The 15,683-nt window shown below is 43.6% G+C and overlaps 1 protein-coding gene across 4 annotated transcripts in view; it reads left to right on the top strand.

Moving 5' to 3' along the window:
• RBM27 (RNA binding motif protein 27) overlaps window positions 1-15,683 on the top strand; it is a 90,236-nt gene that overhangs the window by 41,723 nt on the left and 32,830 nt on the right. For 2 of the 4 annotated variants that reach the window (XM_068277538.1, XM_068277539.1), the window contains exons 6-11: window positions 134-397; window positions 7,448-7,672; window positions 9,929-10,066; window positions 12,361-12,510; window positions 13,222-13,372; window positions 14,782-14,935. In XM_068277538.1, coding sequence (XP_068133639.1) covers window positions 134-397; window positions 7,448-7,672; window positions 9,929-10,066; window positions 12,361-12,510; window positions 13,222-13,372; window positions 14,782-14,935 — 1,082 coding nt within the window. The remainder of the gene's footprint in view (window positions 1-133; window positions 398-7,447; window positions 7,673-9,928; window positions 10,067-12,360; window positions 12,511-13,221; window positions 13,373-14,781; window positions 14,936-15,683) is intronic. The other 2 variants (XM_068277540.1, XM_068277541.1) reach the window with 2 other exon arrangements.

The following is a 15,683-nucleotide window of genomic DNA, read 5'->3' on the forward strand; positions in this document are numbered from 1 at the left end:
AGATTTTGGTTTTCTGTTGCTCTTTCTGTCGTTGTCTGTCTCTGACTTTCTCCTTGAATTGGTTTTTGATGCTTTGATGTCGCCATGTTATTGAAGGCAGCATCCATGACCTGGACTGTTTATGCTTTGACAGATCATCGAGAGAGGACGAAATTTGAGTCTGAAAGAAATGACTTGGAACCTGTATTCAACCCAGTCTCCCAGGCTGCCAGTAGCTCTGCTGAGCAGCAGTATTCCTCTGGTGGGCAGGCTATCCCCAGCACTGTGACTGTTATTGCACCTGCTCACCACCCCGAGAACACAACAGAGATCTGGTCTAATTACTACAGCAACCACAACCCTCCCAATTCATTCAACAGAAACCCACCTCTTAAACGACGCTGCCGAGACTATGATGGTGAGTGGCTGTCTCTAGCCTGACTGAGGGATCTGTGTGACTGTCAGCCATGGTGGAATTTTTATTGTCATGTTATCATACTTGGCTGCAAGTTTGTTACTCAGTGCTTTGCAGTGGTGTAGCTCAGGAGCTCTGGGCCACAGTTTGACTTTTACTTAGGACCTCGTCAATACATAACAATTCATATGAAGCACCAAAGCCTGCCTAGGACAGCTGCAGTGTAAGCAGAAAACAGTCTATTAATGGTTACAACTAATCAAAGCCCATATAGAGGTGATCATTACTAGCCTAGCACCAAGAAAAAGTGTGAAGGAGGGGCCCTCTGGTCCAGGGGCCCTGATGCAGTCATTACTTTTGCAACCCCTATTGCTGCACCGCTGGTTTTGTGCAATAAAAGTATGTAGATCGTAAACTTGAGACTATAATACCAAAACTATCCAGCATGAGAGAAGCACCCTGCTCACAAGATTTACAGTCCTGTGCTATATACACAGATTTGAATATGCTTAATCTATTTAAAGAGACTCTGAAGTCTCCATAAAATGAGGTTTTTACTTTAAAAACCTCTTTAATATTATTGCCCCTCCTAAAACGCTGCATCCCTGCAGCTGAAAACTCCATAAATCACCTCAAACTCCCTGGGGCACATCACGGGGCTCCTTCCGCATAGAGGCAGAGCTTTTGGCTTCAGCTCTGCGTTTACACGCGTCCATCAGCGAGGATCGCCGCCTCTCCCTGCCCCTCAGTCTTCCTTCACTGAGAGGGGCGGGGGAGAGGCGGTGATCAGCACTGATTGACACGCATGGAGGCAGAGCTACAGCGCAAAGCTCTGCCTCCTTAGGGCAGCAAAAACCACGACTAAGAAAGTAGTGGATTTTGCCGGGGGAGTTAAGGGTGATTTATGGAGTTTTCAGCCACGGGGATGCAGCGTTTTAGGAGGGGCAATTATGTTAGAGGTTTTTAAAGTAAAAACCTCATTTTTAGGAGACTTCAGAGTCTCTTTAAAATCACCGATCCTAACCTATCACTGAGAAGTGTTTTAAAATGGTTAATTTAGTTAAAGGACACCTGAAATGAGAGGGATATGGAGGCTGACACTTTTATTTCCTTTTAAACAATGCAAATCTCCTGGCTGTCTGACTGATCCTTTGCCTCTATTACTTCTAGCCATAAGGTGCGTACACACATGCGACTATAGTCGTTTGTAACGATCGTTCCCCGATCTTTACCAACGACGATCGTTACAAAAAACGAACCACCGACTATTAAGGCAAACGACGAACGAGCCAAATCGCTACAAAAGAAAGTTCTGTCTCGGCGGATTTTAACCAACGACGATCGTTTGCAAAAGTAGTACATCGTTGGAAACGGTCGTTCATACTAGGCTTGACATGCGCATTTCACTATTTCTCCCTGAAACTTCTCATTTTTATGCGCAGGCGCAATAGTTGCTTTACGTGATGTAACGTTCGTTCTAACGATCAGATCGTTACACACCTTTTAAAACTAACTTTACTTAGGTCGTTCTTTCATCAATTAAAAGTTCGTTTGTCGTTCTCAACGAACGATCGTTGTCGCATGTGTGTACTTAGCAATAGACCCTGAACAAGAATACAGATCAGGTGGTCTGACTGAAGTCTGACTTTATTAGCTTCATGCTTGATTCTGGTGTGTGATTCAGACACTACTGAAGCCATAGAGATGTCAGGATGTCTAGCAACTAGTATTGTTTAACCTCCCTGGCGGTTAATTTTTTTTTCCCAATGGGAAAAAATCCTTTAAAAAAAAAAAAAAATAAAAATAATAATTTGTTTCATGTAAAGCTACCAGAGTGGTAGCTACATGAAACACCACTAGAGGGCGCATGTGTCCCTCTAGTTCGATCGTCGCCGGCACTGATAGCAAACAGGGGAGCGCGTATATAACGCGCTCCCCTGTTTGGCTTCTCCTGTCGCCATGGCGACGATCGGAATGACGTCAGCCGACGTCAGGCGCACCCGATCCAGCCCATAGCGCTGCCCGGAACTCATTGGTCCGGGTAGCGCAGGGCTCTGGCGGAGGGGGGCCCTCTTACGCTGATGCGTGCGGGCGATCGCCGCAGAGCGGCGGCGATCGAGCTGTGCGCGCGGCTAGCAAAGTGCTGGCTGCGCGCACAGCACTTTGAATGGGGCGAATCGCCCCAATAGAGCCAGAGAAATCCTCCTGCGCGGCATAGCCCGAGCTCAGCTCGGGCTTACCGCCAGGGAGGTTAAAAGGATATAAATATGGCAGACTCCATATCCTACTCACTTTATATGAATCAGTTTTTCAGCTTTTGATACAAAGATCACATTTGTCAAATTGTTTTGTTTATACATTTACAGATTTATTTGGTTTAATTGATGCAATAGTTCAATCAAATCAGCCATCAAACTAATTTGATTTAAAGTGGTATGAAACTCCACATTTCTTTGCTTTAAGATATTATTTACAGCCTTAAAGGGGAACTGAAGTAAGAGGTATACGGAAGCTGCCATATTTATTTCCTTTTAATCAATACCTGTTGCCTGGCAGCCCTGCTGGTCTATTTCTCTGCAGTAGTATCTGAATAATACCAGAAACATGTTACACCACAGTCGATAGGCACCCTTGTGAGGGTATCCGTGTGCTAAGCTGATATGGCGCTGTAGTCCAGCAGCTCCCAAAGTATAGGTAGAAGAGATCAGCAGCACCACGTAGATGTATCCAAGCTCTTTATTGCATAAAGATAACGCCCAGGGACAGCGACAGACGCTGTTTCGGAGACAAGCTCCTTCCTCAAGCTGTATAGGCTCACTCAAAAGAGATAACAAACACAAAGGCATTTATATACAGTTTCAACTGGACCAATCAGATAACATCACAATACAAAAAAGCATGAATATCCAATCACAGGGCAAAGCATAATGAGAGGACCTGATGGGAAACCGATATGTAAATCAGCAGCCGTTATCACAGCATAATTTAAAAAGTGTCATATCCCTAATGGCCAATCAGCACTTACCAAGTCAGGAGGACCTGATGGGAAACCACAGCACTGTCATAACGCTCCTCCCAATCTCCCAGAGGGCAATGCGAGAAGCGTACTGCCGAAAAACGGAACTCATGACGTCAGCCGTTTCCATGCGTAAAGCGTCCTAGCAATGCGTAAAACATACGCGTAAGATCCCTAACAGCATCCATGCGTAAAAGCGTCCTAACGAAGCGCAAAAACATACGCATAAAGTGAAATGCGGAACCATATAAAATAGCCGCTATGCCAAACGCAAAAATACGCAAACTGACGCGTAAAACGCATATAATGCAGAACATGCTGACAAAGTCAGCACCGTAAGTCATCAGATGATGACCAAAAGCAAAAAATGCTAGTGCTGTGGTAAAGTAAGGCGGAGTGTGCCATTATAGATAACGACCCTTATAGATAAATCGTTGTATTAGATGTAAAAAATACAATAACAATAAAGAGACCCACACATCAAAAAGTAGCAACTCCCAGTATACTCAAAGTGTAACCCACAAGGGAAACACACATAGCTGGACTCGGCAGTCAGCACACCACCAACGCGGCACAGCAGACCGCACAAGAACATGTAAGGGCACAATATATCAATGAATCTTACACTCAATTAAAATATAAAAGTTTAAATGCAAAAAGAAAGGTCATAATCCCGGTTGAGACCGCCCCCTCCCAAGGTACCCAACCTCGTGATCCAACCCGCCTCCCGCCTAAGTAATTCCTTTTCCCTGTTTCCTCTAAAATAAACAGGAACCCCATCAATGACTTGCACACGGAGCTGTGGTATAGAGTGGCGGAACTGGGTGAAATGGGCCGAGACAGATTGAGACATGTTCTTGGTCCTAATGGGCCGATTTATGTGAGGAGATACGTTCACGCAGTCGCTGAGTGGTCTCTCCCACATATAATATCCCACATGGGCATTTAAGTAAATAAACTACATATAAAGAATCACATGTATACAGACCACGTATGCTGAACTCAGTACCTTTGGACGGGTGCCTAAACTTATCTCCCTTAGAAATCAAGCCACACATATGACTTCCTAAACATGGAAAGGTGCCACTTCGGCCACTCTGTACCACAGCTCGAGGAGTGCGGGCTCGAATCTTGTCCCTAACTGTAGGGGCTCGTTTGAAGGATAACAAAGGAGGAAATTTAAACTCAGGAACCTGAGGAAAAGCACTTTGTAAGAGGCCCCAATGCTGCCGTACAATGGACCCCAGCTTATAGCTGCAGGCATTGTACCTGGAAACAAAAGGGAGTCTCACTCCTCCATGGCGTCTTCTGGTGGGTCTATTGCAGGGGTAGGGAACCTTGGCTCTCCAGCTGTGATAAAACTACAAATCCCAGCATGCATTTGCATTTATTAATCGAGTGTGGCTGTCAGACTTCTGCAATGCATTGTGGGATTTGTAGTTCCTTAACAGCTGGAGAGCCAACGTTCCCTACCCCTGGTCTATTGGATACCAGGGTGTGTTCATGGTACCCCCTTGACCTAAATCTGTCCCTCATTTCATTAAGCCGAATCTCGCACCGGCCAGAATTTGATACAATCCTGGTTTTTGCCCTCTAAACCTAGGTGCGTCTTATAGTCTGAAAAATACGGTAGATAAAACGCATTTTTATTTATTAGATTTGAATGTTTTACCCCAAATTAATTGCAATCAAAACCATGCCTTCCCATTATATAATATAACTGGGCAGAATCCTCATTAAATCCCTATATGTAAATAGGCACAAACTCAGCACCATCCTTAATCCACACACATAATTAGGTAGAGCTTGGAGGGGGACGCTGCCTACTTAAGTGGGGGGGAGGGGGCACGGTCAGCATAAAGGGTATTCTGTCTAAGGCCCATTCTTCCATGAGCAGTTGATTGGCAGTGAAAAGCCTCTAAACCCCTCACAACTGCTTGCTGGTGCCTGACAACTGCTTGCTGAGCACACAGTTCAACTGCCTGTGGAAACGAACACTAAGGGCCAATGCACACCGAGCGGATCTTGATGCGATCGGCCGGCCGCCGCCGCCTGTAAAGCCGCTCGGGTAATGTATTTCAATGAGCTGGTGCACACCGGCGGTTTGAGGTTTTTAGCAAACCGCAAACGTGCCTTTTGCTGCACGTTTGTGGCTTGCTAAAAACCTCAAACCGCCGGTGTGCATTAGCCACGTGGATGCGGCCGGCGGCTCACATCCAAATCCGCTCTGTGTGCACTGGCCTAAATCTCTGTCATCCGCACCCAAAACCGCTAGCGTTTTGTGGATCTGCTAGCGCTTTTGGTGTGTACTGGGCCTTACAGATTGAAACATTTCCTTTATTTAGCATAGTTGTGGAAGAGATCACTGTGAATTAAGGGCCTGTTTCCACTAGGGTCCAATTCAGTCTGAATCTGCAGCGTTTCCCTGCAGGCAAGTTGCACATGGAAACCCTACCTATGTGGCCAATGACTTGCGAATCTGGACAGTAAACTGCAGATTTCTGCAGCACGCACCTGAATCCCTAGCCACGCATGGCACAGCTCAGTGATCTGGATGCATGCTCGCATCACTTCAAGTGCTGGCAATAGTGTCCTGCAAGAAGCTCGTCGGCTAGTGGAAACCATCCATAAAACAAAAGCTTGTGTGATGGCTCTATGTCCATTTCACATCTCCGCACTTCTTCTGAAGGGGGCTACGGTCTACCAAAAGAGGACACTGCCTATCTAGAGGGGGGCACTGCAAACCTAGCGGAGAAACTGCTTTATTAAAATGGAAAAATTATAGCCCTAAAAGGAACAATGTCTATCTAAATGGGGACAATTCCTAACTTAAATTGGGCACTGCATACCTTAAAGTGAACTAAGCAGCTCCTGGCTTCAAATAGCTGCAAGGGCTGCCATTGTTCAACAGCTCAACCCCTGCTGTTTTACAACTAGCATTGTCCAGACTAGGTGTGAAATTCTTCAACTGTAACTGATGTTTTCTGTTTGAAGTACAATGGGGGTTTGTTTGTGATCAGTTAAGTCTAATGAGGTGATTTCTTATCTGTGTTCAACAATCTCCTGCTCAGTGACCGCAGGTCCTTTGCGGATGGACAAAGTGGCTATTTTAACCCTTAGATGTAAAAAAATGAGGTAAATTGAAAGTTTTTTTTTTTTTTTAATACTAAACCACATTTTTAGAATGCATTTTTAATTTGCTATAGAGCTACCCTGGGTGTTAAAAATGATGCTCGGTTCACTTTAAGGCCTCTGTCACATTGGGATGTTGCGTTTGATGCGACGTTAAAGTCTCACAACGTGCCCCTAACGCAGCGCATGTAGGTTATGAAATTGGACGTTATTTTGCACTGCATTGTGTCTCTCGGTGCGCCGTTTTCGTTGCATACTGATGGAACGAAAACGGCGCATGCGTTACATTTTTTTTTTAACAAAAAAAACCTTACTGAGCATGTGCAACACGTTGTGTGTTGCACATGCTCAGTAAGGTTTTTTTTTTGTTAAAAAAATGTAACGCAAATGCATTGCTAAACGCACGGCATGCAGCACTTTCTAAATATTGCTACACGTTACACACAACGTGTGCACTGTGAATGTCGCACAGACTTTTTGTAATGCTGTGCGTTTAGTCTGTGTTATAAAACTTTAACGTCGCACTGTGAAAGAGGCCTAAAGAGGACGTTGCCTAACTGGGACCCTGTGTAACTAAAGCAGGACACTGCCTGAACATATCTGCGCTGTATGTGATGTTTAATATGGTGTTTGCAATGCATATTATTGGGCCATATTAGATGTGTAATATAGTTACTGTGCATTTCGGTAGTTTTTTTGGCCAAGGGGTGCCTTAAAAAAGTCTTTCATCAAAGGTGCCTTTTATCACCACCTCCTCTCTACAGTGTACCACAACGGCTTTGCAGAGTCCATTCCTGTTACTACAATAGTGACTTAGTATTGCATTTTCTGTAGAATGTTTTAAATATTACCATGTTCTACATAAATGTTCCTATGCTAATCCTTTCTTTTTTTTCTGTTCTCAGAACGAGGGTTCTGCGTTCTCGGAGACCTTTGCCAGTTTGACCATGGAACTGACCCATTAGTAGTTGATGAGGTTTCTTTACCCAGTATGATTCCTTTCCCACCTCCCCCTGGTCTTCCACCTCCTGGTATTTTGTTGCCGCCTATCCCTGGACCAGTTCATAATATGAGAATACCGCTTGTTCGGCCAATCACCCAGCCGCCTCCTCCTGTCCATCCTCCTCCTAGTGAGTAGACTTCTGCATAAATTATGTTTTTTTCACACGATCCTCTCCACCTGTGAAGGTATAATTACCTGCCTGGTCTTCTTGTAAATTAGTCCCAGGGGTCCGTGCCTGGCAACTTCTGGCGTGTAGCCCCGCCCCTGCCAAAAACAGCTATTGTTTTCTTTATCTCAAGTACAGAAAGCAAATGGCGTTTTTCAGCAGGGGGGGGGCCTACATGCTGGAAGTTGCTGGACACAGACCCCAGGACTGATTTACAAAAAAACAGCAGCAGACTGATCAGATAAATATAACTGAACAGGCAAAGAGGATCCCATGGATGTGTGTTGTGGCTGGATGTCTGCTTTAATTGGAATATAAAGTGATGCTTTTTTTTAATCTTAGATCCTTAAGCCCAGTTAACACTGGCATTAAAAGCAGTCAATTTAGCTGAACTAAACGCACTGGATAATAACGGATGTCAACAGATGCTATGTTAATGAATAGGATCCGTTCACATTGCTCTGTTAGAATGCATACATTTATCCAAACAGAATGCAAGTTTTGGGTGGGAGCGTTTTTTCCCTGATCGGATAGCTCTATGGTGACATACAGTATAGGGCTTCATTATCAGTTACCATATATACTCGCATATAAGCCGACCCGTGTATAAGCCGAGGTACCCACTTTTCCCTCAGAAACCAGGAAAAAGTAATTGACTCGCATATAATCCCCCTCCCTAGTATAGTAGTAGCCAGATGTGCCCCCAGTACAAGTCCAGCTCCCTCCCCATAGCCAGATGTGCCCCAGGATCATACAGCAGTGTCTCAAGAGGCCACTAGATGGCGTCAGATATAAGACAGGTATTGCCACACAGGAAGAATCCCCGATCATTGCACCACTGATGTTGCTTGCACGCTCCGCTCCACAAGCCAGGGGACACAGGTAGTCTTGAGCAGTGCACTCTGCACACCATGTTGCAGAGGATGGGGGGCACTGACACAGTAGGGCGCAAGCTGGTAAGCGCAGGATCATTAGTGCACAATCTTTATGCTCCTCTGCCAGTAACAAATCCTGCTCCACCACCCGTTCTGCTCCACTGACTCGCATATAAGCCGTGGGGGTAACTTTTCATCACATATTTTATGCTGAATAATTAGGCTTATATGCGAGTATATACAGTATGTCTTATTAGAGACTAGTGTCTTGCTGCACTAATGCTAGGTACACACATTACGTTTTTCCGCTTGATAGATGCGTTTGTTTGATAAATTCCGTCATGTCCAATGTTACGCTCGACCGCTTTACAGTTCGATTTCTCATAGAAGTGAATGGAAAAAGATAAGAAAAACGAGCGAAAGATAAGAGAATCAAGCGGAAAAAACGTATTGTGTGTACCCAGCATAAGGCTCCTTTCAGATTATGAAGGTTACAATGTGACGCGATAGTTCTTCAGTCGCATCACTGGTTATCCGAAAAGTCGCATTGGTGCGACCATGAAGTGAGGCACACAGTACAGTGAAAGTATGCCTCACTGCTGCTGCACGTTACCCCAATGGAACCCGCTGTACCGCAATTAATGTTATCACCCCATAGGAATATCATTGCATCTGTGTTTTGATCAGGGCTGTGGATTCGGTATGAAATCATCTGACTCCTCAGTTTATAAAACCTTTGACTCCAGCTACCTAAAAATTGCTTCGTCTCTGACTCCACAGCCCTGGTAGTGATGCAATGATGATGTCCATTGCATAGCAACAGACAGGGCTTGATTCACAAAGCCGTGATAACTCTAATCATGGTCACGCTAGCGTTTTGCATGCACTATAACCCGCGTAACGGATTTCACGCGCAATCGTCAATTTTTGCATGCTAACGCGAAAATTCACGATTGTGCATGAAAAACACTAGCGCAACCATGATATGTGCTATCACAGCTTTGTGAATCAAGCCCATAGTGTGAAAAGACCGTAAAAGAACATTTTTGAATGCTTGCCCGCCAATACCCTAAATTATATACATTAAAAAAGAAAGTTAGTGTTCTGCGCAGTACATAAACATAATAAATTTCACTATACATTCTATTTAAATTTGCCCTTTTTTTTTTTTAACCTTTGTGGAAATGTTAAAAGAACTGTGTAAGCTAAAGAATTAATACTGATTTATAAGTTGTACTGTACTGAACAATATCAGGCAAATGCATTGATGCTGTATATATAACCTCACCTGGAGAATAATAATATGGAAATGTAAAAACCTATTTTGCTTTTAAATATGCAGGGCTTCCATTAACGCATACAGGTGTGCTAAATAACCGCGAACATCCCGGGACAAGTACTGTGCCCAGTCTTGCACCAGTAGGAGGAAGACTGCCTCCTCCCTTACCTCCTCAGAATCTTCTCTACTCGGTATCCGAACGTAAGCATAGTCTGCTACTCCCCTTCTTCTATCATATGCCAGGAGAGCTGGTATACCATCTAATACATCATCATTGTCATGTCAGGGGACCCCCAGGTGTGTGGAGATGAGGCAGAACACCCTAAAATCTGCTGCACCTTCTATCTTTTCCTAACCACTAATAACCTTCATTTTCCTCAGTTCTGACGTGGCCTACATGAAACAAAGCGTACGGGGCCTATTCTGCTTGTGGGAAGGATCAGCTTGGCATAATTATGAAAGAATTGGACTGCAAAGGAAGGTAGATCAGCACATCACCAGGCCACCTCAGATTGGTAGACCTACAGAGATGCGCTGAACCCCTCCCCCTTAAGAATCGGAATCGCATGTAGTTTGCAAGAGGCTCCCTGCACACTGCAAATCCAATTTGCGATTCCGATTTTCCCTGGATGCTATCAAAAGAAAAACGCAGCATGCAGTACCGATTAAAAATTGGAATCACATGTGAAAATCGATTAAAAATCGGAAACTCATGTAGTGTGCAAGAGACCTGACACTGTTTAATCAGGACCTGTAATAAATATTTAATGTAAATGAGAACTCTGGGGTTTTCTATATTAAAAAGTATTCCTCTCTAGTTAAATAATTTTTTTTCAACTCATTTTGACGATTGCATTTATTTTTGCTTGTTAACACACTTGGCCCTGCAGAAAAGCATTCGTTTTATGTTATGTGCGTTTTTGCTTGTTTTTCACATGTGGTTTTTATGTGGGTTTTTTTTTTTTGAATTTATTTTTTTTTTTTGCAAAAGCACATAAAAAGCATGCAAAGACTCCTGCATTTTTTATCCCCATAGGGTAAACCATTGGATGTAAAACGCATGCGTTCTGCATACAGCGTGCAGAAAGAATGATCATTTTCATCAAAAAAAAGCTTTGATAAAATGCAAACCAACGCGTTTTTTGTGCTGCCCATAGATTATGTGCATTTCCACCCACGTTCTCTGCTCTGCGACAAATAAAAACCGTGGTCCAACTTTTGTAATATAATGTAAAATCCCTCTTTCTCCCTGAATCATTCAGACACAAAGAAATCTCCTTAATAGAGGCAACCAATATTAAAATTGACCTCTGCTGTACCATTCTGGTCTCTGTGGCCATCCTCCTCTCTCTATCTCTCTCCCTCTCTTTCTCTCCCCCCTTCTCCCTCTCCTTTTCTATCCAAAATACAGGTAAACCTTGGGAAGGAATATACTTTAATATTACAAACAGAAACTTTGCGCTAATATCTTAAATTCACAGCAGAATGAATTGTTTTAACCATTTTGACTCTATGGGGCATTTTATGCAACCAATAAAAAATAAAACCTGTAGAATAGTTATGTCACATGACCCATCTGTAAGTTTTCCATCACACTATGTCTGCCTTTCGGTGGCTGCAGCATCTATTGATATGTGGACCACTTCATATAATTTATGTTGCTTGGGACTGCATTGTGTACTGCTTAGAAGTATGTTACCATTTTTTGACTGTCTACTTTTAATGTGCATATTCATCTTGTTGTGTTTTTGTTTTTTGTGATGCGCCTTCCTTAAAGAGAGTCTGAAGCGAGAATAGATCTCGCTTCAGACCTCATAGCTAGCAGGGGCATGCGTGCCCCTGCTAAAACGCCGCTATAGCGCGGCTTAACGGGGGTCCCTGTCCCCCCAAACCCCCTCCGTGCAGCGGGGGAGCACTTCCTGGTTGGGGCAGGGCTAACCGCCGCAGCCCTGCCCCATGCGCGTCTGTCAGACGCGTATCTCCGTTTCTCCCCCGCCCCTCTCAGTCTTCCTTCACTAAGAGGGGCGGGGGAGAGGCGGCGATGCGCGTCTGATAGACGCGCTGGGAGGCAGGGCTGCTGCCGTTAGCCCTGCCTCCAGGAAGGATCTCTCCAGCGACCATTTTCCGACCAACATTTGCGGGGGGTGGGTTGGGGGTGAAGGGACCCCCGTTAAGCCGCGGGATAGCGGCGTTTTAGCAGGGGCACACGTGCCCCTGCTATATATAAGACCTGAAGCGAGATTTAGTCTCGCTTCAGTGTCTCTTTAAGTGGTTACTTAAAATGTGCTAGAAGAAAAGCGCTGGACCTACTGTTATGTTAAAAATATGTATCTAAGTAAATTAAATTATACCAATTCAGTCCCATACCGAAGGTGCCAGACATATGTGGTGCAAACTACTGTAGGGATGACCCTAGACCCTTTGGGCTTCATGTCTTTCAGTATCACCTTTTTGCTCATCATGTAGGTTTCTGAATTTACATTCTTTTATTATAGACACATACGAACCTGATGGGTACAATCCAGAAGCTCCCAGCCTTACAAGCACAGGTAGAACTGGCTACCGGCCATTTTATACGAGGCCACAGCAGCAGAGATCAAATCTGATCGGTTTGACGTCGGGTGATATGGACACACCACCAAGAGGTAACTGTAATGCATCTTAATGTGTATCTTGGGCTAGTACCTATCCTAGGCTACCTTTTTAAAGGGTAATCTAGTTAATCTGCAATCATGTTTTTGGAATGTGGGAGAAAAAAAAAAAACAAAACAGATTGATCTGAGGAAAAAAACAAACCTGCACGCACACATATACACGCGCACGCACACACACGGCTGAAATGCTAAGTTGTACAAAATACGGAAAGACAATCCAGAGGCTTCCCGCTAACAAGGCAAGTATCTTTTATTCCCTGACATAAGGCCCCGTTCACACTGCACGCGTTTCCAGACGCGTTTTGGAAACGCGTGCAGGTGGCTGACACGCACAACATCAGACATTGCATAGAGTGCAATGTCTGATGTTCACACTGCATGCGTTCCGGACCTGTGCGGTCCGGGAATGCATGCTGCACGCATTTTTTGTAAAAACACGTGGCTGTCCCATTCACTTTTCAGTGATGGGATCAGCCACGCAACGCACACAAACGCGGATGGCGTGCGTTCGCATGCGTTGCGTTCCGCATGCATGGCCATCCGCGTTTGTGATGTGAACGGGGCCTAAGGTTGCTTTACCGGCCGCAGGCACTGTGCCAAGTTTGACAGAAGTTTGTTGGTTGAATATAAGCTTGATAAGATGTAGATATGCATTGTTTTCCTTATGAGACTTTTTCAGTTTATTCTGTTTTTATTTTGTAGCTGCTAATATTGTAATCCAGACGGAGCCACCTCCAGCTCCTGTTGAAAACATTAACATGAACATGAATAGGGTAGTGGTGGAACCAGAAAGGAAAAGGCCACTTGGAAACATGAATGATGGTCCTTTCGCTAAGAAACCATGGGCAGATAAGTAAGCATTGTGACTCTATTCTGACTGTTCGGTGCAAGTTACTCTCTGTAATTGCTTATATAGAGTTATTTGTGATTTCGGAAACCTTATCACTGGAATTCTGCTATTTGAGTATAGGAGAACATTTTCTGTACATGGAATGATTGCAGAGCTTGAAAATTGCAATATCCAGACACAGAGTAATGAGGGATAGACCACTGTATGTAATGCCTCACTTTTGCACATTGCTTAGAAAATGGTCTAATTTATTATACATCTCTTTATACCCATTTTAACTCATCCAAATGGTAGCATCTCCCAGTGCAGAATAAATATTTTACATCAAGCCATGCATTGAAAGACATATGGAATACGCCATAATAGTCTGTTTGCGCCTCATCCAAAATTTGTATACAATATAGTTTAAAAAAGCGCAAAATAAGGTGAAAACCGAAAGAAAGTTGGGGTTAGACTACCATAGGTTGATCCAACCATAGTATTTTAAATGGGGGAAATATTAGTTCCCAAAAGACAATTATCAAAAGACAATAATTTGCTTAAAGTGTACACGAGGCAAACCTCTGGTCAAAAAACTGATCCTTCTGAAGAAGGAAGCCTCTGGATCCTGTAGATGCCTCCCACACCGTCCTCCAGACCGCGATTGCTGCTTGCAGACCTTCAAAAGAAAGCCGACGTGAGCTTGTCGGATTTCTGATCTGGGCCCTGCACCACTTTATGCACTAGTGTGGCTACACAGAATTAACTTATGCATGAAGAGGCGCGTGGCCCAGATCTTGCGCAGCGTCGTGTTGAGTGGTGTTGGGGGAGAGGAGGACATGGAAAGCTGGAGGCTTACCTCTTATGTAATTATTATTTTTTTTACCTGAGGTTCGTCTCGGGTTCACTTTAAGCTGGTCAGCGTCTCTATCACTTCCCTTTTACTACCCTACTAACCCTATTCCATGCAAGACACTGTAAGCAGACTTTTTGTGTGTTGTCCCTTGTCGTATCGTTTACTGTGTGTCACAAATACACCGCTGGGCTTGATGCATCTTCGATTGTAATTATGCTTCACAACATATGAAGCAAGCACGATCATGCTTGTAGAATACCTGGCAAGACCTCCTTGGACTTAACCAGCACTGGATAGTAGAGAATTTCACTCTTCTTACCTACTAAAGGAAATAAAAAGCGACAAACTCCCATTCAAAAGGCAACACTGACAACATCTCATGTAAAGAATCCAACACTGAACTGAGGAAGGTTCTAGGTAGAAACTTGTGGTTGTAGACCTGGGTCTCAAATCTCCTATAACCTCAGTAGTTATAGGATAGTCTGAGAGAGAGCACATAAACCCTCAGTTTTCACAAATGCGCAAGTATGCCAAGCATAAGGAAACCTTTATACTTTTTTTTTTCTATATATTTTAGGCAAGGCAACAATAACCTTAACAAACCAGGGTTTGTGAAAAAGATTCTCTATACGAATACCAAACTTGAAGTTCGGAAGATTCCTCAGGAACTGAATAACATCACCAAGCTGAATGAGCATTTCAGCAAGTTTGGTTCCATCGTTAATATACAGGTGAGTAATTATTGGGATACAAAGTTTTGGAAACGTACAGAGGACACAGTTTTCAGGAAATCAAAACCGCACCAGTCACTGATTTTTATATAAAGATTATGTTAATGACTTATGTCATGAATAATTCATTTTATAGTTAAAAAGTCTTTTGTGAGTGATTATCAAAGGCCATTAAAAGCAATGTCTTCCAGTTCTAGATTTAACACAATAGCAGTGTCCTAAACCTGTTCCCCTTGTTTATTGCATATTATTCTTTCATAGCAGATCTGAAGGTTTGTTGTACAACATTTTATAAACTGTAAAAAAAAAAAAAAAAAAGTATGATCACGTAATTAGCCTTTGTACCGCAGCAGAAGCAGATATAATTTGTTTTTTTACAACGTTTGATATATTTGACCTCCTGAGCTCTACATAGTGCAGTGCAGATACTTGCCTGCATGCAGTTCTATGTGTTAAAACCCGTCGCCAACAAAAGTTAGGTTTTGTTTTGAATAGTGTGGGGGATGGGTTTTGAATCTCAGTGGTGTGTACAGCTGCCTATTCCCCATTGCAGAGATTTTTCATCACTTTCTGTCTTGGAGACCTCTGTAGCATTAATGTGAGCCCTGATAGGCTCGGGCACAGGCAGTGAAGAACAGGTGAACAAGCAAATAGAGATTTATATGTCAAAGTGCTGAATATATTATACTGAGAATTGCTTTGAGTCCTGTTAGGAGAAAAAATGCTTTCAAAATGTTGTTGCTGTTGA

The sequence above is a fragment of the Hyperolius riggenbachi genome, chromosome 3 (genome assembly GCF_040937935.1).
Source record: "Hyperolius riggenbachi isolate aHypRig1 chromosome 3, aHypRig1.pri, whole genome shotgun sequence".
NCBI classification, from domain to species: Eukaryota; Metazoa; Chordata; class Amphibia; order Anura; family Hyperoliidae; genus Hyperolius; species Hyperolius riggenbachi.